Genomic DNA, 27,692 nt, shown 5'->3' on the forward strand with positions numbered 1-27,692 from the left:
ATGGACAGTATCGTTCGTTTATTTATAATATCAATACTTAAAACATCATACAATCATTCGACTTTGTTCGTAAACTAATCACTAGAAAGTTGTCAAGGCAAACGCAACGAAATTACAATGATCAAATGAAGCCGATAGTGAACTGCAAATGAAAGCTTTTCTTTGAGATGTAAAGTCATTCCCATATATTGTTCATTCATCGCTAAGAGTAGAATGTTAGCACCGAGGTTTGATTACCGCGAACTAGTAGGAACGGTGGCATGTCTTTCGTCAACATTTCCAGCCAGGACATGTAAAGCGATGCTGACACAATATCCTGCAAAAAGGAAACATAAGTTCGGTTTTCGTTAGCATTACTTGCAGCTGTAAATTTTGTATACCTTTCGTGGCACTGGCATCGACATCACAATCAGAGAGGATTTTTTCGAGTTTTGCAGTAAAAGCTCCCGAAGCCGGAGCTGGCGGTAAGTTTTACTCATAAGTTGCTCCCGTTCCTCCTGGCTGACGATTACACTGCTTTCCTGGTCCTCGGCAATCGTATCGAGCAGCGAACGATGGGCAGCAATAGTTGACTCCTGTGGCTTATCCGTAATGGAGACCATGGTTAGGGATACGTACTTGATGCGAAGCTTATCCAACAAGGTCGCCATGCTGTCGATGGGGAATAGTTTAGGATTTTTATTTTAAGCTTTTAAAATCGTATTACTTTTTACGTTCTTCTTCGAAGTCCGTTTGGTGGCTGGCCAGTGCAAAGACCCGGATTCGGCAAGCGGCCCACTTCGGCCGTCCTGCTATGATGTGAGGCAAGAGGATTGTTAATCCTCCGTCATCGTACAACCACCATACGTCGATGTCTCCCGGCAGTTGTTTTTCTCTGAACCTAGTCAATTCCTTGGATGGAATTGACGAAGCTAGGTTTATGGCGACTGTAATTTTTATGTAAAAATTAGAAAATGTGAAATTCGGTTGGTAATTATTTTTACCTTCATTAAGTGTACTCTCACTGTTTGCGTTCGATGCGAGATCTAAGTTGGAATTTACCGGCATCAAGCCAGGTTTTCCCAAACGACCACGCGGAGAACTTTCTACTGCTGAGAAGGAGGCAACATTCAACGTGGAATAAGATATATTGAGATCCATGACTGAGTTATTAGGAATGAAGTGCGATCGATCGCAACCTTCAGGGAGTCGAAGAATTGCCAAAGAAAGACGGTTGTCGAATGTGTTACTAAAAATCAAAAATTATAACTCGAAAAATAAATACTAATTAGAGCATACATACTGCAAAACTTTGTAGTATCTATTCAGCTCTTCGTGGCTGCATTTAATCCAATTGGCTTTGTACCCAATAAGTAGAATGTTTGGAGCTAGTTTTCCAAATCCGGAAGATTGAATCATAGCACGAACTCCTTCGTCAAACAGTAATCCGTCTATTATTTGATAAAAGGCCTTTATTTTCATATCTTTTACAGTTTTCTTCCCGTCGGTAATCAAAAGTTTGCGGTATTTGTAAGGTAACTTCTCTTCAGACACATTCCCCACAATCATCAACGAGTTATTTTTCGTTATTAGGTGAGCAAAATTCAGCAGCGCCGGTCGATGCATAGGGTTTCCAGTCATAACAAGAAGCTGTGGGTTGTAGTTTTTGACATGCTCTCCTACTTGTTCCAAATTAAATGCAGAGTTGAGTGCAGACTTATAGGCTGCGGCTTGCATAGAGGAGCCCCAATTTACATCCGGCTTCCGGTAGATCACAGTAAGGTAGAGTACAATAATAATAACAATTGCCACGAAGGTGGACACAACATCGATAAGAAACATGATAGTCACACACAAAATCGAACCCAGGATACTTATCACCGGGTGATAGAACCGGAATGTTGGGCGCCATCCGAGTGGTTTTACGGTGGCTGCATGGAAAGTGCAAAAGTTGACCAGAGCATACGAAGCCAAGAAGAAAATAGAGATCAATGGCGCAATCGTGTTCAGCTCGGCGATCATGAGGAAGAGGAATGCAACTAAAAATACCAAAATATATCCGCGATAAGGTTCACCGTGTTTGCCGTAACCTTTGGAGAAAAATATCAATCCTGGATAGATACGATCGAGGCCAAGCGATTGTATAAGCCGGGGAACAGCGAGCAGATTGGTTAATGCGGTGCTGAGAGTAGCCGCCCAGCATCCTAGGTATATCAGTGGAGCTGAGATTGCCATAAGTTGCATTATTCCGTAGTCGTTGTTTAGTCCATAATGGCAGTTCTGTAAATATAATGGAAAGTTAACGAATGTTTTATTTTACTGCATGTAATTTGTTTTACGCTTAGAGCGGGATCACACGATGTAAAATTAACTCCCACGAGGTCTGTAAGGTTACCAGAGGCATCTCGCACAGATGCCAAACTGGCAAACAACGAAAACGATATATAGGAAATGGCCGAAATCAGACAGGCCAGGAGCGTTCCTTTGGGTATCGCTGTTGCAGGGTCTCTTAGATCTCCACAAATATTAGCACCACACTGGATGCCAGTTACACTCGGGAAAAAGATGGCGAACACGGTGAAAAAAGTTTGCTGAACACCTTCACTTAAGCGATAGCTTGGCCCCAAGTTAGACGAAAACACAGCCGCTGAAATGCCCAGGAAACCTTCCGCCATTTCTTCTGAATCCGAGGGACCTCTAATAGTGCCGATTATAAAACTTGCAATTGCTACCAGAATGGAAACAAGTAGGAAATTTTGGGCTTTAACTTCCCAATCCATTCCCACTGCGCAAATCGCCACCATAATCAGCAATGCAACTGTTCCAATTATCCGGGTATCGTTTACATCCCCATCTATAATCTTTAAATTGTAGGTTGCTAAAAGTAGTTAACTTTTGTTGTAGCTGTGCATAGTATCCCGGAAGTGTAACTTACCTAGTAGACCGTTCAGTGATTCACAAAATCCAATCGTGTTCATTGAAGCGTTTACGGAATTAGCGAATGCGAACACTACACCAACGGAAGCCCCAAACTCCGGTCCTAAAGATCTGGAGATGATGTAGTATAAACCGCCGGATTTGACCTGCCCGTTAGTGCACAGTGCGGATAAGGATAAGGTGGTAACCACGCACACCACGTACGACAGTCCTATGATCAGCATAGCTTGGATAAAGCCAGCTTCCGCAACAATCCAGCTAAGTCGCAGGAATAGCATCACTCCCCAAATGTTGAGCAGGCATGGCGTTGTAACACCTTGAATCCATCCCAACCTAATGAGGTGGCCACCGGCTTTTGCGGGCTCCTCTTCGATAGGCTAGGAAAAAATACCCAAAACGGTTAATTTAGTTCTTGATCTTAATACAGTCGATGCTTACTTGCTTCGCTCCTGTATCATCTTTTTCCCCCTGTAGCTCTCCCAGTGATGGTCGTTTACCTTTCCGCACCGATATACGGTAATGATCAAGCCGTGGCAAAGCATCTCTGTAACATAAACCATATAATAACATTATTAGTAATTGGGTATATTTCGAATCAATTGTTTGTAAACAAAAATAAAAGATGTCATCAATTCAAATCAGCCACACGGTAATGAAGAAAACAAAAAAAAAATGGAGAATCCACAGAGCATTATCAAATGACTTTTCCTTGGAAGGTACAATCTCAAATAGAGGCATTGGGATACGAATGAATGAAATGTTTATGAAGCGTATGCCGAATTATAAATGAATTGTTGTTTTAGCCAAAAAATATTATACTCATGAACAACGTTCACATACATTTATGATCAGACATCGTAATATTTCACATTAGTTTTGTAAGCTATGGCTTTTCATACTTTTCAAAACTTACTCATTATTTCGCCGAATCCCCCTCTCCCTCTTCGATATAAACTTTTTTATGTAATTAGTAAAGCTACTTGAAGAGCTATTAAAGCTGTTTGAAGAGAATAATTTTTATGATTTCGAAATAGAACATTGATGATGATGATGATGATGATGGTTCCGCCACATACCCCTACAAAGGTTTGAGCTGGACGATTTATCTATAGATAATTAATGTAATCACAATTTCAATTACTTATACAAAAAAAAACGAACTGATTCCATTTCCAGATATAAACTTCTTCAAAAACTGTTTACTTGATTCACATCGGTAAAGACGTGAATTGCTGTAGAGCTACACAAAGCTAGCACAGGGTTTTCATGACCTTCAGTCAGACTAACCACAACTACTTCATGTATATTCTCTAAGCATTCAAATAACAATTAAGTTTAAATTGTAAAAGAATCCATTTATATCTGTCTTCCGCGCGCGAGGCTCAAACTTATGTAGTCACTTTCTATTATTTTTTAAGCTACAACAACATAAAGGAAAAAAAAACCATCATCACCACCGCGACAAACACAGTAGTTTTGTCATTATATGTTAAAAAAAGATCCAATAAAAAATATAAATAAAATTTTACAACACAATCATATCCGTTCGTAAAAAACTTCGTCAGTTACAGGCTTCAATTAAACAATCAATAAATAAATAGGTTTCAAAAATAAATATTTCATCCAAAATAAATCCGTTGTTTAAACTTCGTCATATAAACTCTCGTCATTGTTAAAAGCTTTTAAATTTCGTTCTGTACAACAGAAACTTTCACGTGTGAAATACATTGTCTCTTGAACTCCACAAGTGTTGGTGCACGTTTAACATGTCTTGGCATCGAATTGAAAAAAATTATACCTTTATAAAATAATGAATTCTTTGAAGCTCTGGTTAAAAAGAAAGGTGTTCTTATTTCATCCGCGTTTCTAGTGTTATATCTATGAAAATCACTTCCTCTTTCAATTCGATCACACAAATCTTGAGGTAGCAAACCATTATTTATTTTAAAAATGAACACCACAGACAAATAAACAATTCGTTGCTTCACGGATTACCATTGCAAAGCGTCCAACATAAAAGCAGAGGAAGTTAATCTATCACACTTTAAAATCAAACGCATTATTCTATTCTGCAAACGCTGTAACCTCAATAATTGTGTGTTATTGGCCAAATACAAAAAGGTAGGGCAAAAATCCAAATGGGGCGAGATGATTGACTTGTATAGCTGTATTTTACTACTAATTGTTAATTCGTTTTTCAAACGGCAAAATATTCCATACTTCTTGGCAATTTTCTTGATGACATTCTCAATGTGAACGTTGAATTTTAGGTTGTCATCAATAATCACGCCAAGATATTTAATCTCCCGAACGCGACCAATTGTCTCATCATCTATTATAACAGAGACATCGTCATTTACCACGGTGCGCGAGAAAATCATAAATTTAGTTTTATCAATATTCAATTTCAATTGCTCATACTTCAGTCATCTGCTTAGAGAACGTAAATCTTCATTCAAGTGTGAAACAGCTTTTTTTAAATTTTTAGCTGCAATGAACAACACGGTTTCATCGGCAAAACTATTTATGTCACAAAAACGTAAAACTCGCCGCATGTCATTTATATACATAATAAACAAAAGGGGCCCTAATACACTTCCCTGTGGAACTCCAAGATCATTCTCCACGGGACCAGATACAGAATCATTAAAAACAGTCCGTTGAGTTCTGTCAGACAAATAGCTTCCAAACCATCTGAATGCAGTACTCGAAATTCCAAAGCGCTTGATTGTGTTCAACAATAAGGGCCTAGAAATTGTTTCAAAAGTGCGTTTCAGATCCAAAAATACAGCAACTATTGTGTCTTTATTTTCTAAGTTATCTTTCCATTTTGCAAGAACTAAATTCAACGCGGTTTCACACGAATGGCCTTCCCGGTAGCCAGATTGTTCCGGAATTAATAACGAGTTACTATTTAAATATTCTAACAGCTGACCTTAAACAACAAGTTCCAATATCTTTTCTAACGTGTGTAACATATTGATGGGACGAAGCTCTTCGGCTTTAATCGTTCCAGCAACCTTTTGAATCGGAACAACCAACGATTCTTTCCACACTAGCAATGATTCATTAATAAGGTTCAGCAGAGTGTGACCAATAACATTGAAGCAATCTTGAATAACCCTAGCATTTACATTGTCTACGCCAGCCGTTTTACCTAATGAAAAACAAATATTTTTAAGGTCATCCATTGTGATTGGGTGAAACCATCAAATCTACTATTAACGTTAGTCGGCTGTTTTATTTCATCCGGTTCATCGACCAGTTCAATTGATTGATTGATCAATGAAACACTATTGATAAAATAATCATTAAACTTACTAGCAATTATTTGTTCTGTTTGTTCTAATGTGCCATCAAAAGTTATGGACCGCGGTTTACAATTACTAGGTTTTAATAAAGATTTCAAAATTTTCCATAACTCTTTGCTGTTGTTTTGATGCTGAGTAATCTTTCTCTGGATATATTCACAACGCGTCTCTTTTAACGCTTGTGAATATTTATTACGCGCGATTGTGTACTCATTCCAATGACTCTGACTATTTGATCTACAAAACTTTTTGTACAATTTATCCCTCTTGCGCTTAAGACGCAAAAGATCCAAATTGTACCAGCTGTTCGCGTTCAGAACAGCAGAATCATCTAAATTACCGGACGCGATTGGAAAATCCAAGCTTCTTTCAACAAGATTCGAAACAGCCTGTTTCGAATATTTTCTCCAGCATTTAAATTTTTTAAAATCATTATTCTCACTCAAGTTGTCTAATACAGTGATTACTAATGTCTCATTATCGGTTATTTTCATATCAGAATCCGTTACTAAACAAATGGAATCCAAATTGGAATAAACATGATCGATCAAAGTTCTACTGCGCTGGGAAATACGTGTAAATTCATTAACGCTTTGTTTTAAATTGAAAGATTCTACTAAACGCTTCAAATAATTCGAATTTGTATTATCTCGCCAGTTGATTTTGAAATCGCCAGTCAATATATTCAGTTTACTATAATCGAGAAATTCATCAAGCCAATTTTCCAATATTTCAAGGAAACGGTGATCACTAGCATTGGGAGAATGATACAAAACACCAAAATTACCCACCTTCATACCACGTACTACTGTTATGCCCAAGAACCAATTGCCATCCTTCGCTTCGTTTCGGCAAAGCTCGAATTGAACTGATTCTCTGACATAAATAGCAACACCGCCAGTTTGTCTAGAATGTGATAAACAAGCAGCCACATTATATCCCGGAATACTATATTGATCATATGCTTCAATATCGACAATATGAGTCTCTGATAAGAACACTAAAAGTGGACGTTTATCTTCAACAATCTGACGTAATGCAACGTAGTTTGTTGTCAACCCCGCAATATTCAAATACAAAAATTCGAACTTATTCACATTCTTCTTGGAACTTGTTTGCTATTTATTGAAACACAAGCTGCTTTTCTTTTGATTGAATAAACTTTTATATATCGAGCATTCTGAACTAAATGCGGCATGGTTGACGTCCAAATTCGTGTTACGCTCTTTATTCGTCTTTAAACAATAAACGCATTTCAAAACAGTAAACGTGCATTCAGATGTTTCGTATTTTAGGCTACACCTTGTGCCCAAATTCTCCACATTTGGAGCATCTCAAAACATTTACCGCGGGAAATACTAAGCACCGATCAAATTCTACATTTACTTGCTTAGCAGATAACAAGCTGTTATACGTTTCCAAATCAACCTCTATTACCGCGCTATACTTGTTATACCGAAAGCGTGGATTTTCATACGAGTTTATTACTTTTACATCATAATTTTGATACCTTCATTTTGACTCTTTAAAAAGTCAATGAAAACATCAGGAGAAAGATTCTCGCTCATGCCCACTATTTTCAATCTCGGCACCGACGTGGGAACAACAGCACTGTAGTTTTCACCCAGATTGCTTTCAATGCCATTTTTCAACTTATCAATATTTTCGCCAACAGCGCATTCAACAATAAAGGAACCATCTTTACCGTTCCTAAAATTACTCACTTTGTGTGTTTTTGGATCTAATTTTGTTTTCAAAAACTTCCGAGTTTTCTCGCAAGCTTGTTTGGACTCTTTCGGTTTGATCACAATGACCGGACGAGTCTTATGTTTAACGGGCTTAGAACCATCATTTATATTATTATTATTACTAATACTCGTTTTAATACTTTTACGGCGACCCTTCACGACTTGCGCAAAAGTCACGCCGTCATCAAAAACATCATCACTATTATCGTCATCAACTCTACGCTTCTTGCCGATTTGGTCCGATTCAGAAGGAACCGTCCCATTCCGCGCGCGGGAATCATTAATTGCAGCTTTATTTTGACGCGTATTTAATTCCAAAACCGAATTGTTCAATTTATCAAATTTCTCACAAAATAATTTTTCAAGAGATTCATTTACATTTTTTTTAATCTCAACTGTTCCATACCGAAATTCAACGCGCTGTTTATCTGGGCCGATATTTGATCCCGCATTTCAATGACCGAATCAGAGAGAGAAGATAATTTCTTCATCTCTTCTCCAATACGCTTGATGTCCGGTATCAAATGTTGCCCACCACAACACTGGTTTGATAAACATTCGTCACACTTGAAGCAAAGATTATCATTATCTGTAACTATCTTTGCCGTTGCCTTGGTGAGTCCAGTACACTTGTAGTGAAACAAACGTGCACAGTTGAAGCCCACACATTTCAACGGCAAATCCGATAGGACAATTGCCGTACCACAGCCAGAGCAAATCATCGCACACAACACACGTTAACACGGGACGCCATACCAATAGACATGCAGAGAAACAAGAGACAGAGGCAAAAAAAAATGATCGCCACCACCGCTGCTTTGAAAGCGTCGGGGGGGATTTTATTTTAACAAACTTTAACGCGAACTTGCTGCTTAAAGCAACTGTTCTTGTACTTAGCCTTTTGTAGATTCACTACCGACACACGTTAGAATATATCTACCGTGAATCACTGCACTATTTCACACGTAAATTAACAATTATATATCACCACAAAATAACATCAACTACTCTGTTCGCCATCAAAAGAGAATTCACGAGTAATGAAATACCCAATACTCAAAATTGGTAATCAATTGTAAAGTTGGAGTGCAGTTTCGCGATGTTCGTGGGGCTCGACACTTTCGCTATCAGGTATAAATGGTTGATAACTGCTGAAAAAGGAATGTCGTCATTTATGCATTTTTGGGAAGGTCTAATAAATTGGGTTGCCGCTTCAGAAATGATTAGGAAATTCGCAATACTGTACTAAGCGATAAGATGTTAGAACCTAGTACGTTTGCGATAACTACATGTGTGGAATACATTTTTGTTAATTTATTGTGTGTAGTGTTTACTTGATATTGGACGAATTGTTTTGGTTTAAAATCTAGTGCTGCGACTATCCGAATTAAAATATCCGGATATCCGACCTCGGATATTTTAATCATCTACCTCACAAACAAAATCCGTGCATTGCTCTATACCGCTACAACGGGACTCGTTCAGCACCCAATGAATGTTTTTTCATCACTAGCGGACCACTTTTTATTTAATTCACTAAGCAAAATCACTCACTACACTAAGAATACTTTAATTTTCAAAATGTTCACCTCAAATTTCCAAAATCAAGCTTTAATTAGCAGAAATATATATAAGATGAATTTTTACAAATCTTAAACTTCAACTGTATGTATTTTCATCTGTTTTCACCGCGTTGAAGTAAATCAAAAGTTGCCAAATCAGTTTGTCTTAAAACGAAAAAATCATACTGGAAATGTTGAATTATTCCGACATAATTGACATAAATCTACAGCACTGCAGTGATTACCTAGGTTACCAATTTTACACGTAAACAACTACAGTGGATACCTAGGTAACCTACTACGACGGTCTGCGGTTACGTTCATTCATGATAATGTGATTCATTCATGATTAACAGTGTGATGAATATGGGGACGTCGTGAGATGAATAATTGAGCAATGATTTAAGTTTTGAGATGGATATGGAAGCGTTGTGAAAAATGTTTTGTTTTACAGAATTTAGGATAAATCTAGCTAAGTTTACTAAATATACAAGGCTGTGCGATTCTCTGAGAGCACGTCAGCGAATTTTTTAATTTGTTCAATGATTTCGTGAAGATTTAGTGTTTAATCCGTGCATTCTTCGATTTTTTTTTAAAGGGGGGGATTTTTTTTTTTTCTTCACCTATCGTTTATTTGACACGGCACAAATACAATTCAATGTTTAACGGCGCCAATTATATCTGATGACTTAAAATCTTTAAGCAATTTTTTTATGCCCGCTGCCGACTACGAGCTGAAATTAAGTCTATCCTAAAACTAGCATATATTTTTCAATTATTGTTTTGTAGTTGAATGGTCGTCTGATGATCGTCGAATGGCCATGAATATGCAGCATGTATGGATTTGTTCTGCTAAGCCACGATGTTATGAGCTGGGACAGGGGCTTGTAATCCTCGGGTCCTGGAAGTATTGTGCGGGGTTCAGTTGCTGGTTATGGTTCGTTGTTGTTGTTCACTGTTGTTCATCCAGCCCCTTGAAACACGGGCTCGTCGATACCTTGGGGATAATGGAATGTAACCACCTTCCCAGTTCCCCTCTAGTCCAAGAATTTTGCCAACTGATGATCGTATTCTGACGTACAAATCCGAAAAATTCATTGTAAGCAATTGGTCTTTCATAAATTTCACCGTTTGTTACGCCCACCTTAGCCAAAGAGTCCACTTTCTCATTACCCGGTATCGAGCGTGAGAAGGGACCCACGCTAAGGTAATCTGATACGATTTTTCGGATAAAGCACTCAGATGTTCCCGTATTTTCCCCAGGAAATACGGAGAGTGCTAAACATCTTTCATCGATCGGAGAGCCTCAATGGAACTGAGACTGTCCGTAAAGATGAAATAATGGTCCGTGGGCATTTTTTCGATAATCCCTAGGGTGTACTGAATTGCAGCTAATTCTGCGACGTAAACAGAAGCAGGATTATCGAGCTTATGGGAGACGGTTAAATTTTTATTGAAGATACCGAAGCCAGTGGACCCATCGAGAAGTGATCCGTCAGTGAAGAACATATTGTCGCAGTTGATATTTCGATATTTATTAGAAAAAATTTTGGGGATCTGCTGCACGCGTAAATGATCCGGGATTCCACGAGTTTCTCCTATCATGGATGTATCGAAAAACACAGTAGAATCAGAAGTATTTGATAAGTTGACACGATTTGGAATATTCGAAGAAGGGTTAATATTTTGGGACATGTGATTGAAATATAATGTCATAAAACGGGTTTGAGAATTGAGTTCGATTAACCTTTCAAAATTATCAATCACAGGACGGTTCAAGACCTCACATTTAATAAGAATACGAGAAGACAGGCTCCAAAAGCGGGTTTTCAATGGTAGTACTCCAGCTAAGACCACCAAACTCATCGTATGGGTCGATTGCATGCAACCCAAGGCGATACGCAAACAACGATATTGTATTCGCTCTAGTTTGATCAAATGTGTGTTTGCTGCGGAGCGGAAGCAGAAACACCCGTATTCAATTACAGACAATATCGTTGTTTGGTAAAGCCTTATAAGGTCTCCTGGATGGGCTCCCCACCATTGTCCGGTTATTGTACGAAGAAAATTCACTCGTTGTTGACATTTTTTCATCAGGTACCTAACGTGACAACCCCAGGTGCCTTTAGAGTCGAACCAAATACCAAGATATTTGTGTACCAAAACCTGAGAAATCGTTTTACCCATTAATTGTGTTTGAAGCTGAGCAGATTCATGCTTCCTAGAAAAAACTACTATCTCAGTCTCCTCCGGAGAGAATTCGATACCTAGCTGTAAAGCCCAAGCAGACAAATTGTCCAAGGTATCTTGCAATGGTCCTTGCAAATCGGCAGCTTTGGCCCCTGTAACAGAGATTACACTGTCGTCTGCAAGTTGTCTTATCGTGCATGAATTTGCCAGACATACGTCGATGTCATTTACATAAAAATTGTAAAGAAGGGGACTTAAACATGAGCCCTGGGGAAGATCCATGTAGCTAATTCGAAAAGTTGCCAAATCGCCGTGCGTAAAATGCATGTGCTTTTCGGACAACAAATTGTGCAAAAAATTGTTCAAAATTGGAGAAAATCCTTGTCGGTGAAGTTTACCCGAAAGAATGTCAATAGAAACGGAATCAAAAGCCCCCTTAATGTCCAAGAATGCTGACGCCATTTGTTCTTTGCGGGCATACGCCAGCTGAATATCAGTTGAAAGCAACGCAAGACAATCATTCGTCCCTTTGGCACGGCGGAAGCCAAACTGAGTATCTGATAGTAGACCATTTGATTCGACCCAATGATCTAAACGACGGAGTATCATTTTTTCCATCAACTTCCGGATACAGGATAGCATTGCAATCGGCCTATAAGAGTTGTGATCAGGAGCTGGTTTCCCTGGTTTTTGGATGGCGATCACCTTCACTTGCCTCCAATCCTGCGGTACAATGTTTTGCTCCAGGAACTTATTGAACAAGTTCAACAAGCGCCTCTTGGCATTGCCGGGTAGATTCTTCAACAAGTTGAATTTGATTCTATCTAACCCAGGCGCGTTATTGTTACAGGGCAGGAGGGCAACCGAAAATTCTGCCATCGTAAAAGGTGATTCTATCGCGTCGTGGCCCGGAGACGCATCGCGAACAATGTTTTGCTCAGGAACAGAGTCCGACATACTTTCCTGGCAAAATCAAATATCCACCGACTTGAAGACTCCTCGCTTTCGTTGACCGTTACGCGATTCCGCATTCTTCGGGCTGTGTTCCAAAGAGTGTTCATCGATGTCTCCCTCGACGTCTCGTTCACGAACCGACGCCAATATCCGCGTTTCTTTGCTTTAGTCAAGCTTTTAAGCTTGGTGTCAAGCTCCGAATACCGTAAATAGTCACCAGGTATACCTCCCTTCTGGAAGGCCAAAAACGCCTCGGATCTTTGCGTGTAGACATCGGAGCACTCTTGGTCCCACCACGGAGTGGGAGGCCGTTCTTTGATCGTTACGCCGGGATATTTCTTCGTTTGGGCTTGCAACGCGGCGTCGAGAATCAAGCCCGCGAGGAGGTTGTATTCTTCAAGTGGTGGATGATGTTGAATCGACTCGACCGCTTTTGAAATCATTCCCTCGTATAACTTCCAATCGACATTCCGTGTGAGGTCATACGGAATGTCAATTGGTCGCATGCGAGTTGACCCGTTAGTAATTGAAATAAGAATAGGCAAATGGTCGCTACCGTGAGGATCGAGGATTACCTTCTATGTGCAATCTAACCGTAGCGACGTCGAACATAGGGAGAGATCCAAAGCGCTTGGGCGCGCTGGAGGTTTCGGGATACGTGTCATTTCACCGTTGTTCAAAATAGTCATGTCGAAGTCATCGCAAAGGTTATAGATTAAAGAGGAGCGGTTATCATTGTAAGGGGAACCCCAAGCCACGCCATGAGAGTTGAAGTCTCTCAAAATCAAACGTGGCGAGGGAAGAAGTTCTATTAAATCAAAGAGCAACCGTTGCCCAATCTGTGCTCTGGGAGGAATATATATTGAGGCAATACAAAGCTCTTTACCTTGTATTGTCATTTGACATGCGACAACTTCGATGCCTGGAATCGAGGGGAGGTTAATACGATAGAAAGAATAGCACTTTTTAATCCCTAAAAGTACTCCTCCATATGGGGTGTCTCGATCAAGGCGAATAATATTAAAATCATGGAAGTTGAGATCAATATTTGAAGTAAGCCAAGTTTCACAAAGGGAAAATGCATCGCATTTGTTTTTATTTATCAAAACTTTAAATGAATCCATTTTTGGTAAAATACTTCTACAATTCCACTGTAAGACAGAGATAGAATCCTTCATATACGCAGTTGAATTAGGCATCGAAGGATACAATCGCTGCAAGGAGGGGCCATTGGGCAGTCAGCTGCTTCAAAAATGTTCTAACTGTTGGGAGAAATGCTGTGAGAAAAATTTTAATTGGATCGGGTATATTGAAAGTTTCAAAAATCCAGTCCACAATGTCAGAAAAATTGACCAGTCCAGCATTTGATTTATCAACTGGATGTGCAAAAGGAACAACTGGGGTTTTAGATGTTCCAGGAAGTGCTGGGAACTCCTTCTGAGACTTTAAATTTGCAAGCCCAGGAGGAGTTTGCTTCGGCTTTTCCGCAGCACTTTTTGATTTGTTCGTATTATTCATTCTATCTTGAGAAACCTTAGGGCCTTTCCTGGGAGGCTTAGGAGAGGAAATATTTTTCCTCTTTCTAGATTCTCCAGGATTGGCGTAGGACGTTTCTGCTGGTGGATCGTCAGAGTCCGTTTCATCCGAAGACAGCAGATCAAAGGGGTTCGATGTTATGGTAGAAGTGGTCACGGTCTTCTTAAGAATTTCAGCGTAAGAACGCTTTGAGCGCTCCTTAATAGACCGTTTAATTTTATCTCGCGTTGTATGTACACCGGGCATGTGGAAAGCTCATGCAGATTTTCCCCGCAGTGAATACACTTTTCAGCGTTTACGCTGCAAGAATCTTCCGCATGAGTCTCCCCACACTTGCCACACCGTGCCTTATTGCAGCAGTAGGCAGCTGTATGACCTAACTGCTTGCAATTGGTGCAATTCATAACACGGGGCACATACAGACGCACAGGCAGACGAACCCAGTTAATCGAGACGTGGCTAGGGAGAGCAGAACCGGCAAACGTAACGCGAAACGAGTCTGACGGAGTGTATACTTTTTTACCGCTGACGAGCGACATAGACCGTAATTGCTTACAGTCCAATATCTTCGCCTCAGTATTGGAATTCTTGAAGCAACCGGTTGCACTCAGGATACACTCGACAGACAGACTCGAATCGGTTATCACACCGTCGATCTCCACGTCTCGTGCGGGTACATACACGCGATACTCGCGTGTGAAGAGCTCGGAGCAAGCTATATCGTTGACCTGATCCAGATCATTCACCACAACACGGAGCTTGTTTGGTCTGACTTTTGATATTTCAGTCACGGCCTTGTATCGTGACGTCAGATCCTTCGCGATTTGCAACGTGTTAAGCGATTTACCTCCTGGTTTGGGCCTCATGTAAAGGACCAGTGGACCCGTTGATCCGTCTGGGTAAAGCCTGGGACGAGGATTGATTAAAGCAGGGACAGACGGAGACTGAACAGGAAGGACAGGGTCGGGTGGGTTCGGAGACGGGGGATCGGGGGCTAAGGGATCCACTTCCATTGCGCTCAAACTAGCGCAACAGTACAGTGGCAAAGAAACACGTACCTCTTCTTCTTTGTTGTCTTCAATAGAACAATCACCGAGTCTTTCGGTGCTGGAACGGGCAGCTGCGCAGCGACACCACTCAAGCACAATAGCAGGATGACCTTCACTGCGGATTATCAGATTATCTTCACACCGCACTTCGCACTCTTTGAAACGCGACCGGGTAAGCAATGCCTTTTTCGATTTTTTCTACACAATATCGGTTTTATAGCGAGACAATCACTTAATGCGTCCGTTATTGCCGAGCGTTCGGGACGGAATGAAAGGGGGGGATTTGTTAGTAGCTTAAGTATTTATGATAAATATTAGTAAATAATGAGTATGTGTGTCCAATCACAAATGGTGACTTCTCAACACTGTTAGAAATTTGTAATTTTAATTGTTAGGATTTGTTTGCTTTCGCAATTAGGACTTATCATTCGTAGGGATTTAAACCTACTTGTCAGAAAAGGGGAAGTAAACTCACAACTAACTTAATTGCTAACTTATGGGCTATAAAGAGAGCTTATCGTAGCAATTGAGGATTGCAACGATTTTTGTCGAAAATTGTTAATAATTTTATTTGACATAGCTTCTAATGGTTCAACACCAGTAAGTCTATGTAATTCGAGTGTACCAAACCAAGGAGGACGCTTCAAAATCATTTCAGAATTTTATTCTGAATCCTTTGGAGCGTTTTCTTCCTTGTTGAACAGCAACTTGACCAGATCGGTACAGCATAAAGCATTGCTGGTCTAAAAATTTGTTTGTAAATCAAAAGTTTGTTATTTAAACAAAGTTTAGAATTCCTGTTAATGAGAGGATATAAACATCTCGTATATTTGATGCACTTGGCTTGTTTACTCTCAATGTGCTCTTTGAAAATAAGTTTTTTTTCATAAATTAGTCCCAAGTACTTAACCTTGTCAGACCAACTTAAAATAACCCCATTCATTTCGACAACGTGATTATTGTTTGGCTTTAGGAAAGAAGCCCTAGGCTTATGCGGAAAAATTATCATTTGAGTTTTAGAAGCATTGGGAGAGATTTTCCACTTTTGCAAGTAGGAAGAAAAAATATCTAAACTTTTCTGCAATCGACTGCATATGACACGAAGGCTTTTTCCTTTTACGGAAATGCTTGTGTCATCGCAGAACAATGACTTTGTGCATCCTGGGGGCAAATCAGGAAGATTTGAAGTGAATATGTTATACAGGACTGGGCCCAAGACAGAACCTTGAGGCACAACTGCTCTGACAGGAAATCTATCAGATTTTGAATTCTGATAGACAACCTGCAGAGTTCGATCAGTAAGATAATTTTTCAAAATTTTGATTAGGAAAATTGGAAAATTAAAAGTTTGCAATTTCGCAATCAAACCTTTATGCCAAACACTGTCGAATGCTTTTTCAATGTCTAAAAAAGCAGCTCCAGTGGAATAACCTTCAGATTTGTTAGCTCGTATCATATTAGTAACTCTGAGCAATTGATGAGTTGTGGAATGCCCATGGCGAAATCCAAACTGTTCATTTGCAAAAATTGAATTTTCGTTGATGTGTGACATTATTCTGTTAAGAATAATTCTCTCAAACAGTTTACTTATTGGAGAAAGCAAACTGATTGGTCGATAACTTGAAACTTCAGCTGGGTTCTTATCCGGTTTTAATATTGGAGTAATATTTGCATTTTTCCATAATTTGGGAAAATATGCAATTTTGAAGCAGCAATTGAAAATTTTCACTAAAAATTCCATTGTGCTCTCAGGGAGATGTTTGATTAGTATATTAAAGATTCCATCGTCACAAGGTGCTTTCATATTTTTGAAATTTTTAATAATTGATTTAATCTCATTCAAGTTAGTTTCAATTATTTCTGCAGGTAAAAAATTCTGGGAAGAAATTAAATCAAATTGACGTGTGACTTCATTTTCAATTGGACTCACAAAATTCAAATTTGAGTTATGAACACTCTCAAACTGCCGAGCCAGTCTTCGAGCCTTTTGTTCATTGGATACAAGAAAACGTTCACCATCTTTCAAAACTGGAATAGGCTTTGAAGGTTTCTTAAGAATCTTCGACAGCTTCCAAGAAGGTTTTGAATATGGTTTCAATTTTTCAACTTTAGTCTCAAAATTTTCATTTCTCAGAAAAGTAAATCTATGTTTAACCTCTTTCTGTAAATCTTTATAAATAGTTTTAAAAACAGGGTCACGAGAACGTTGATATTGACGTCTGCGGACATTTTTCAAACGAGTTAGAAGTTGAAGATTTTCGTCAATTATTGGTGAATCAAATTTCGCTTGAGCCTTTGGAACAGAATAATTCCTGGCATCAACAATTGCACATTTTAATGCTTCCAAAGCGGAATCAATATTCACTTCGTTTTGCAAATCAAGCTCATTATTGAAATTATTCTCAATATGAGTTTTGTATCTTTCCCAATTAGCCTTGTTATAATTAAAAACAGAGCTCATAGGGTTTAAAACTGATTCATGTGATAAAGAAAAAGTTATTGGAAGATGGTCAGAATCAAAGCCAGCATGTGTGATCAAATCACTACATACATGACTTTGATCTGTTAGCACCAAATCAATTGTTGAAGGGTTTCTTACAAAAGAAAAGCATGTAGGACTATTCGGAGACAAAATAGAATAGTATCCTGAAGAACAATCATTGAATAAAATTTTGCCATTGGAATTACTTTGAGAATTATTCCATAAACGATGTTAAGCGTTAAAATCGCCGATTATAAAAAATTTCGAACGATTTCTGGTGAGTTTTTGTAAATCACCTTTAAAATAATTTTTGTGCTCGCGTGTGCATTGAAATGGTAAATATGCTGCGGCAATAAATAAAATCCCAAGTTCAGTTTGAACTTCAATTCCCAAAGATTCAATAACTTTCGTCTCAAGATGGGGAAGAGCACGATGTTTGATTCGGCGATGAATAACAATTGCAATTCCACCGCCGGAACCCTGAATCCTATCATATCTATGAACCACGTAATTGGGATCATATTTTAATTTTATGTTAGGTTTCAAAAATGTTTCAGTAATAATTGCAATATGCACATTATTTACTGTTAAAAAATTAAAAAGCTCATTCTCATTGGCCTTCAATGAGCGAGCATTCCAATTTAATATTTTAATTGTTTTATTTAAAATCATTGCTAAATTTTAAATTAGAAACAATTTTAATAGTAAAATTTGTGCCTATTTGAATGGCTTCAAACATTGATTTTGCCCTCAACATGGCGTTCATAAGATCGAACATTGCCTGTTGCAAAAAAAAAAGTTTACCTGCCGTAATAGGCCCCAGGCAGTTGACATTAGAAAAAATATTTTCGACAGCAATATTAGCTGGAGTAATGGGTGTACAATTATTTTCTAGCGTGTTTTGCTTACCCATATTAACGGTCATTTTCGAACAACCAACACTAGGCGGTATAATGTTCGAACTACCTGTAACCTGTGCATAAGTTAAACGGGTATGCAAAGGAGTAGGTAAACTATGCGTCACTGGTACGCTTGGAGAATTTTGTTTTGAAGTTGGTTTTAGTTGAGAAATTGAATTTTGTTTACCTTGCCTTGCCTTAACAATTGCTAAACGGACTGGGCATTGATAAAAATTTGACATATGGTTGCCGTTACAATTCGCACAGCGAAAATTTTTACTCTCTTTCACAGGACATGTGTCCTTTTTGTGAGAAGAGTCTCCACAATTAAGACATTTTTGGTCCATGTTACAGAATTTGGAACCATGGCCATAACGTTGGCAAGTACGGCATTGGGTGATATGCTTTTCACCTCCGCCATACTTCCTATTAATTTCCCACTTTACACGCACATTATACAAAAAAGCATGTGCTTTTTCAAAAAATTTTAAGTTGTTAACCTCATTGCGGTTAAAATGAATTAAATAATTAACAAGGGAAATTCCAGTTCTCTGACTGTTATCGCCTCGTGATTTTTGTTTCATTAGAATTACTTGGGTAGGGGCTATGCCAAGTAATTCTGTTAAAGTAAGTTTGATCTCATCAACGGTTTGATCGTTGGTGAGACCTTTCAATACGACCTTGAACGTTTCTTTTTTCGTCCTTCCATTTCAGGTGATACGAAAAAAGTTAAAACAAATGTTAAATTCAAAAGTAGGTAGCCTTGAGAAAGACTGATGGGAAATAACTTTCAGGTAGTCTTTAAAAGACACACTGACAAAACACAAACTTTGAAGCTATAGGCAGTCAAAGACCAGTCCACAAGCAACCGAAAAAACGTCTGATCTGTAGAAGAGTTCAAGACGCACGACCTTGCATTTTTCGTCAATATCGGCTTAATGGATGAATAATGGGACAACTACCCTAATAATATGGTGAATCGGGATTGTGGTTTTCTTTTATATAATTCAAGTTAGGTTTTTGACATAGAACTACGTTTCTCAGGAAGTTCGGCTACATAGAGATGTAAAATGAAAATCTAAAACCGGAAAAAATGAAAAATATGTCCAATTTCAAATGCTAATAAATCGGTTAGTTTTCGATGGATTTCCTTCGTTCTTGAATTGAAAATTTTTCAATGTTCTTCCCAAATGTAGAAAATTTGTAATTTTATTATTCGAACTATTGCACTATTGAAAATTGTCAAGTCTAATCAGAACGCACAATTTGACCTCTGATGGTCATTATATGATTGCTTTCACAAGAACTATCGACAGAATTATAGACCTAGGAATTTGAAATGTGCTATTCGGCCTATACAAGAGCCTGTTCCAGCCGAAACCGCTCATGTTAGTTCTAGACAGCGACTACAACAATCCTTATTAACAGCAGCAGCTGTGACAGCGAATAACATCAGCAGCAGCAGTGGGATAAGCAGCGATATTGGGGCCAGCTGGTGCAGCGGCACTTCCACTAGTAAAAGCTGCCTTTGTGCAGTAGCGAGCAGCATCAGTAGTAAGTACATTAGTTGGCACTTCCTCTAATGAAAAGTTGGCGTGTTTTGACAACACACAAACGTTTTGGAAAGCTGGCTTTCAAAGTATATGGGCCGTCAAATTTTCAGTGTGAAACCAGCTTTCAACTGTGCTATCAAAAAAATGCCCTAGTCTCCACTGTCGGGGTAGCACGCAGATGCGATCAACAGTATATCGATATGAAATTGAACAACAACAATAAGGACAACAAACAAATTATTGAAGATTTAATATTTTCTTGTTTTGCGCTGGAATGAAAAGTAAAATGTTATTTTAAACTGCACGCGCTTTGACTGGTGAAACTTGTGTAGTTCTACGTCAACGTTGCGGTCGTGGCTTTGCATACAACCCTCGTGATTTTTTTTAACTATACGATACTGTGAAAATCTTAGTTTAAACTAAATAACAACAATATCGCACGCTTAGCCTTGGGGCTAATAGCGGTCTCGATCAATTAGATTAGTTGAGAGAATTTGTTATCGATATTGTTTTTTTTTGGCACATTTTGCATGTGTAGGATAAGTACAACGATACACCGTGCCCCAGTGCTGAGTCGAGGAAATTTCCAGCTCGAAAAGATCGTCGACTCGATCGGGAATCGAACCCGATATCACAACCGTGTGGAAGAGCTAGCCGACCGACATCGCTAACCACAGAGCCACGGGGACCACAACTAAATTAACAGCGCTCAAATTGATACTCAAGGCATGCGCAGTAGGGTGTCTTAAAATTGCATCAAGTCTAAGCTCACCCTCAAAATGTTAAAAAATGGTGTAACGAACAAACGTTTGTTCGGCGGCAGCTCTGGAAAATGATGTTTTCAATTGGCCCCGATGACTTTTTTGAAAAAAAAAAAATCGTTTTTTCTTATGTTAAATCCAACATGTCCAGTTATTCAATTTTCCATGAAACCTCAACCTTTTATATTTTATGCAGGTTTCTTAGGGTCGTTTGGACCCGTTAAGAGAAATATTTAATACGATTTCCCGGGATATACCATTTTCCGGGATTCCCAGACCCCAGGAACAGAAATATTGATTTCAAGGATCCGGAGATACCCGAGCTCCTCGAAAAATTTCGCATAGTTTACTATACTTTCCTATTCAATAGTGCAATAAAATTAAATGTCTTATCAAAACTAAATTGCCGTCGTCAAACTGTGTAGCTGCACTAAAGTATTTGTAGCACATATTTGCTTGAAATGACGGTCAATATTTGTTTGTCGTGTAATTATTTGCTATCAATCATTTGTCAAAAACATTTGCTCTCTTATTCAGTTAACGAAAAGTAAGAAAACTATTCACTTCGTCTAATGTCGTTTTTTGCTAGTCACTACTGAGTTGCTTGATTTTTCCTTTGTTCATTGATGAATTTTTTAAAAACCAGTGTTGTATTGAAGTGATTATTTAATTACCTTCTGGTTAGTCTCGGTATTTTACAGAAAACCGACGAATGGCGAAATAACGTTCCAAGGAATCAACCAAAATTCTTACATGGAATCCTCTTCTCTTGCATCGATGGTGATACCAATTTCAAAAAGGTATTGAAATATTGTTTTGCCAATGAAAACTAGATTTGATACGGAGTTTATTTTTTGAAAATAATTCGCATCGTGTAATGCCATAGCAAATATATTTGATAAAAAATGAGCATAGTTTTGAGCAAACATTTGCTATAGTGTAAGCCTGCCTAAAGCAGGTATTAAGCAGGTATTAGACGAAGCAAATATTTGCTATTTTTGATACGATTTTTATTTGCACAAAATTAAATCTGTATTGAAAAACAGCAAATATTTGCTTCGTCTAATACCTGCTTTAGACGAAGCGAATATTTGATATTTTTGGTACGATTTTTATTTGCACAAAATAAAATCCGTACCAAAAATAGCAAATATTTGCTTCGTGTAATACCTGCTTAACACTCAGCTTCAACAAACTGAAAGCTTCAACAAACTGAAGGAATTAAGCAGGCATTAGACGAAGCAAATATTTGCTATTTTCAGTACGAATTTTATTTGCACATGATGAAATCCGTACTAAAAATAGCAAATATTTGCTTCGTCTAATACCTGCTTTAGACACTCCAGTTTCTAAAGATATGTAGCAATCGGTGATTTGAAACACCAGCGCACCTAAGCAAGGTTTTACAAAAGGAATAACATTATTTGGGCTTACCAGAAAATTGTCGCCGGATCTGAGGCGATTGTTTGATGGCATGAAGACCACGAAAACTCCTCTTCTGTGAATATTTGCAACAAAAATCGATCGTGAGTTTCTGATGTAAACTTGGATAAGTTTTGTGTTTCAATTCGTTTTTGAGGTGGAATGGTAATGAACTTATAACGATTCTTTGTTACCTTTTAGTAATAGGCTTAATTTTAAATATCATATTTGTTAAGATTGTTTTTCTTCCCGGAATCCGGTAATTCCCTAGAAATGAAGTTTTTCATTCCGGCTTTTCGGAAATTATTTCCCGGGAATATTGCAAACCCTAGTACAAGCGTTTTCATGCCAAATGATATGGAAATTCGCAAAAAAAAATCAATATTTGGCTTAGCAAACTGTGTAAAAAAAAACAAACAAAAAATAAATGATACAGTATTATTTGAATAGTAATTTCAGATCGTAAAGCTTTTGGTAGTAAGTTCTCTAAATGCATTCGTTTTTGAGATATTTCGAACTCAATTTTGGAAATTTTTAGCTTACTATGAAAATACGCTTTTTTGTGAGTGAGCAGGGCTGAAATTCACCTCAGTGCAGACAGAACCACACAAATTTGTACACAACACATTTGCCATCAAACTGTGCGTGCCACTCTCGATATTTCGTTCGTGTTCTCTTCTCCCCATTCGCTCTTTTGTATTTCTCTCGCACTGAAAAGATGCGAATGAGTACACTTTGTGCATTAACCAAAATGTGCGACACCACACATTGTGTCTTACTTTGTGTGTTGCTTGGGGCAATGATTATCGGATTTGACGAACGAACGATTATAGTATTATTTTTTTTTTTTGGTTTTTGCACTTCATTTGACTCCTACTGAAATAATTTAGGAACTAATTTTCAGTGCCGCTCAATGGGTTTTGTTTTAAAACTAAAAATGGTTTCTTCCCGGAGATAACTGCAATATGTCTCGTACATGAACAGTAGGGTGGTAATATTCGTTGAGAAGTAGGGCTCAATAGTTTCGCCTTTGTAAAAAGTTCCCATACTAAACTTAAGCTTAATCTGACTTCGGAAACACGAAAGCATTATTTTGTGACCAATGAAAAAATGCACAGATAGTTCATAAATTTGTGAATATCGAAAAATTCTAATGCCAAATGTCTTAAAAATGCGTTAAATATCGAGATCTGGTGTTATCCAAAAACAAAATATGGAAAAATCGATCGGTTAAAGTTTCACTTTTCGACTGAACGAACTTATAAATGCGACGAAGGACAATTTTTTCCATACAAGTCATTACCACCCTAATGAACGGTATCAGTAGTGAATGTAGCGATTGTATATGAATACCGGGACAGAAACATGTCTGGACGTGCATAATATGTTCTAAGAAACACGTCCACGCCATTGAGAATCGCGTTTAAATAAATTCTCAAAAATGTATATGGTCCTTTCCAGGTTCATTATCTCTGCTATTTTTTCTACCCGCAACGCAACGCAAACTACTCAAACTGAAGCTCTTTGTTCTCACGCAATGTGTCACAAAAAGCAGCACAAAGTGTTGTTCCGTTCTCCCTCTCTTGAAATATTTCTCACTTGGTGATATCTTTCATAGTCATTTCGTTTTCGCTCTTTCTCTTTGTGCCTGTTGGTTGTCAATATGTGTAGGTACCGTTCTCGTTGTGCCTTGACGTAAAATTAACACAATGAGCGCAATGAGTGTGCGAATGACAGCCCTGTGAGTGAGTGTGTGCAAAACGAAATTTATTGAAAAGTAGGTCAATACATATACCACAATTTATTTTTTGACAGCAAGAAGATTGCATGAATAATTCAAATCGTACGTAGTTTAAAATTTAAGAGATTAATTACCTTCTTAAACTCGAGGCAAATGCGAACACGTCTCGAAAGTTTAAGTAAAGTTTTGAGGTGGCTGTTTCCTACTCTAGCCGCTCTTATTTAAGTCTATGTTATTTTTAAACTTTGTGGTATAATTAATATTTTGATTTCACAAATTTTCAAAACGCAATAAGCACTTGAAAAATGTAATTTTCAAACTTTTCAAGTCACAGAAAAACCTATTTACGCTTTAAAAGTTAGTTAGAAAAACTGAGAAAGTTAACGATGCCGAATTAGGCCGAAACTTGCTTCAAACGAATTTTACAAAATGTCAGAAAGCACAAAAATCTGGAATTAAAAGTCAGAAAATATTCAAGTAGAATATGATACAAATCAAAAACGCTTTTCAGACTAGAAAATGAATACAAAATTCTGTTGGCATTTTTGACGATGAAAAATATATGAAGTAGTACCCTAGACTGTCAAAAAAACATTTGTAAAAGCTAGAAATAGCAAAAATAGCAAAGAATCGCCAATTAAGGTTTGTATTCGCAATAAGGCTGATACAAATTTCGAATTCTTTTTATGTCCAAGGTTATCAAAGAATAACACCGAGACGAAAAAAAAAAGAAATATCTTTGATCAAAGTTTGTGTGCAAGTTATAACTTTTGTAACTTGCACTCAAATAAATGTTGAAAAATAACACTTCATTATTATTATTATTTATTTCGCTTGACTTTCGACGACACTCTCGCTGTCACCTGACTTGTTTGTTGCTAAATTAAATGCTGTCGGAAAACCAATAAAATGAACAAAACGGTTTGAGCTTTTTTTTTCTTCTCCTTCCAATATTCAAGATTTTTGAAGGGGGGGGGGGGGGGGTGACCTAAAATGAAAATAAAATTTGTAACGGCCTAATCCAGATACCTTCAAATCAGTGTTACTCTTGCAATATACAAGCTACGAGCGACTCTTCTTACTCAAACAAAGCTAGGGCTTGTTTTGACATTCTTTGAACAGTCCTCGAAATGTCGACGAACGAAAAAGTCCTGCGCGACCGGATCAACCGTACCGAAAATCCTCATCTCGTAAACTCACAAGAAAGCTTAATTTGCTCAAAACCACAGTCCACGGTGTGTTGAAAAGGTTTTCTGAACGTTTGAGTGAAAGATAATTAAGGAGTGACAAAAATATTAGTCGAGTGCGAATAGTTCTATGGATAGAGAGGTGAAGATGGGTTTTAGAGAGGAATTCGAACTTTTTTGTCCGAACTAGGGCCCGAAATGTCACCAGGGTTGGCTTATTAAACTGCAATGGTCAGAAATGATACCGAAGAGTATTTCAGGACAAAAAAGATGGCTGAACTCCCTAAAAACTGCACAGATGACAAACGTTTTCATCAAATCTGCAGAGCTTCCAGCAAGATCACCGAGGAGACTGTACAAAATGTAAATGATGGTGTGAAGCGCACAGTGCGAGATTTTTGCATCAATGGAGAACAATGATGTTTTGAACCTCTGAATTTGTATACCATACCCCATAGTTATGAAATAAATAGTGATGTAAAACAATGCTTTGTGAGTACTTTATTACATTTTTCGGGAGTCCGAATTATTGCGGATGCAAGCCTTAGTCGCTAAACAACTATAAAAAAAAAGTTACAAATCGATCCAAAACTAATCTGAAAATCCCTCAAATTATAGTTAGATCCCAAATTAAACCTAAAATTCCCGGGTAGCATTTCCAAAAATTGGAGAAAGTCACATGAAAGATAATGCTTAATATAAAATTTGGTTCATTATCACCAAAAATCTATGTGAAGCTGAAGGGTTAAATAATCTTTTCCTTCTATTATAGTTTATTTCAGCGAGAAACATAAAATAGAAAAGGAAAAAGAGCAGAAATAGAATATAAAATCGATGTAAAACATTCTTGAAAGCTTGCAATCGCCACTTTCACATGCCAGGTTCTTAATTAAACTTCAAATCACTCAGAAACATTTTAATAGGTAGTAACTCAATAGAAATGCAGCAAATTTCTGAAAACAACTTCAAAAATCAGAAAAATAACCTACGTTGAAAAGGATTCTAAGTTCTAAGTTAGTTACGCCACATTAAAAATGAGAAGATTATTTTTTGTGAGTTTAATCGAAATCGTTTAAGAAGTCTCAGAAAAAATCGAGTTTAAATGTTGTTACACATTTTCATCATTAAGTTTTTACGCTATTTAAACTTTAACGTCTTGTTAATAACTAAGCAATCACACATTCTAGGCATTCTTAATAGAGTGCAAATCAGTTAGGCTATCTTTGAGAAACAGAGGGTTATAGTTACAGACATACACACACAAGTCCGATTCGAATGATGCGCTATTCCCAATTTATGGTAGATTATGTGTTGGTTAACCTACTTTTTGCTGTCGTTATCGGCCATAAAAAAAACCAAAACGTTTCTTCAACGGAAGCGTGTGGAGTTTGTTTGGAACGAGGTTGAATTCGATAAGAAACATTCTCAGTTACCAACTCAAGAGATTTTTACTCGGAGGGTAAAAACCTAATTGAACCTAGCAGTTGTGTATGCATGACTTTATATTACTTCCTTATTGCCATTGAATGAATACTTAGTTGATATTTATTTATACTTGACCGTCTGACACTTCAAACGGAAGTCGGGGTAATCTTGTTCAAGTTATGTGTATTAGCTGATGCTTGAATCATACACTTCGAGTGTCCAGGCAGTTTTGAGCATTCCTCGGAGCTAGTCTTCATGTATGCAAGTGCTAGATGTTAATACTTCTGTGGCATAGAATACTAACTTTATTTTATAGTCTATGCTATGAAATGATAGTACACTTTGTAACCGCTATGTTATAAAACCCAAAACAACTAAATATAACTTTTTCGTGCTGCAGTACCTCAACGTAATTATGATGATTTAATAAAACCGCTGCTAGTCGGAAAAATTTCCATTTTATGTGGTCACAGATTCAAGTGGTAGCGCTGTACAATCCGTTTACCTCATCATGCCCATTATGCTCGTGCGACGATTTCCCGGTGGGTTAGTTCCATCATTGGTCGTGTTGTGGTTAGGCTCGCCGCCGTTCACCTGAACCGGGTCACCCAGTTGTCTGAATGCGGTTGGAGTTGAACTATCCCGACCGTGACCGTTAATCGGAATCGTTGTTTGTACTACGAATCTATTATGCACCATTGTGGCGCTTTTTTTTGGTATTTCACTAACGTATGTTTGTTTTCTATATAAGTTGAAGGCACTCGAAATGCACTTAGAACTCGTGTTCACATTCTCATACTCTGTCACTGCATTGCACAAAAAAACTGATCACATGCCCCTCCCAATTCAATAACCCAAGATGACAGGAATTATTTAGCACTGAACGTCTTCGGAAACCGAAAATTACATACGACCGCGCCGATGTCCAAAAATGTAAAATCTGCAGACCTGTCGGT

General features: G+C 38.0%; 1 protein-coding gene across 2 annotated transcripts; it reads right to left on the minus strand.

The window, feature by feature from the left end:
* On the minus strand, positions 1–27,654 carry LOC129729566 (bumetanide-sensitive sodium-(potassium)-chloride cotransporter). Of its 2 annotated transcripts, XM_055688231.1 has the most exons (9): positions 27,242–27,654; positions 3,355–3,460; positions 2,915–3,293; positions 2,319–2,857; positions 1,283–2,259; positions 984–1,228; positions 707–926; positions 381–651; positions 1–316 (listed from the first exon to the last, which is right to left on the minus strand). In XM_055688231.1, exons 1-9 carry the CDS (start codon positions 27,433–27,435, stop codon positions 203–205), a joined length of 3,045 nt encoding a protein of 1,014 aa, XP_055544206.1. In that variant the 5' UTR covers positions 27,436–27,654; the 3' UTR covers positions 1–202. The 2 variants fall into 2 exon arrangements, with proteins under 2 accessions (XP_055544206.1, XP_055544205.1); XM_055688230.1 differs by having other exon boundaries at positions 707–1,228.
* Between the last annotated feature and the right edge of the window lie 38 nt (positions 27,655–27,692).

This window comes from Wyeomyia smithii, chromosome 3 (assembly GCF_029784165.1).
Source record: "Wyeomyia smithii strain HCP4-BCI-WySm-NY-G18 chromosome 3, ASM2978416v1, whole genome shotgun sequence".
Taxonomy (NCBI): domain Eukaryota; kingdom Metazoa; phylum Arthropoda; class Insecta; order Diptera; family Culicidae; genus Wyeomyia; species Wyeomyia smithii.

Excerpts from the sequence above, each read along its gene's own strand:
- LOC129729566 (XM_055688230.1), bottom strand. The coding sequence starts at position 27,435 with ATGGTGCATAATAGATTCGTAGTACAAACAACGATTCCGATTAACGGT. Across the intron at positions 3,294-3,354 it reads ATGATACAGGAGCGAAGCAA|CCTATCGAAGAGGAGCCCGC; the intron begins GTAAGCATCGAC and ends ATTTTTTCCTAG. Across the intron at positions 317-380 it reads CGATGCCAGTGCCACGAAAG|GATATTGTGTCAGCATCGCT; the intron begins GTATACAAAATT and ends TCCTTTTTGCAG.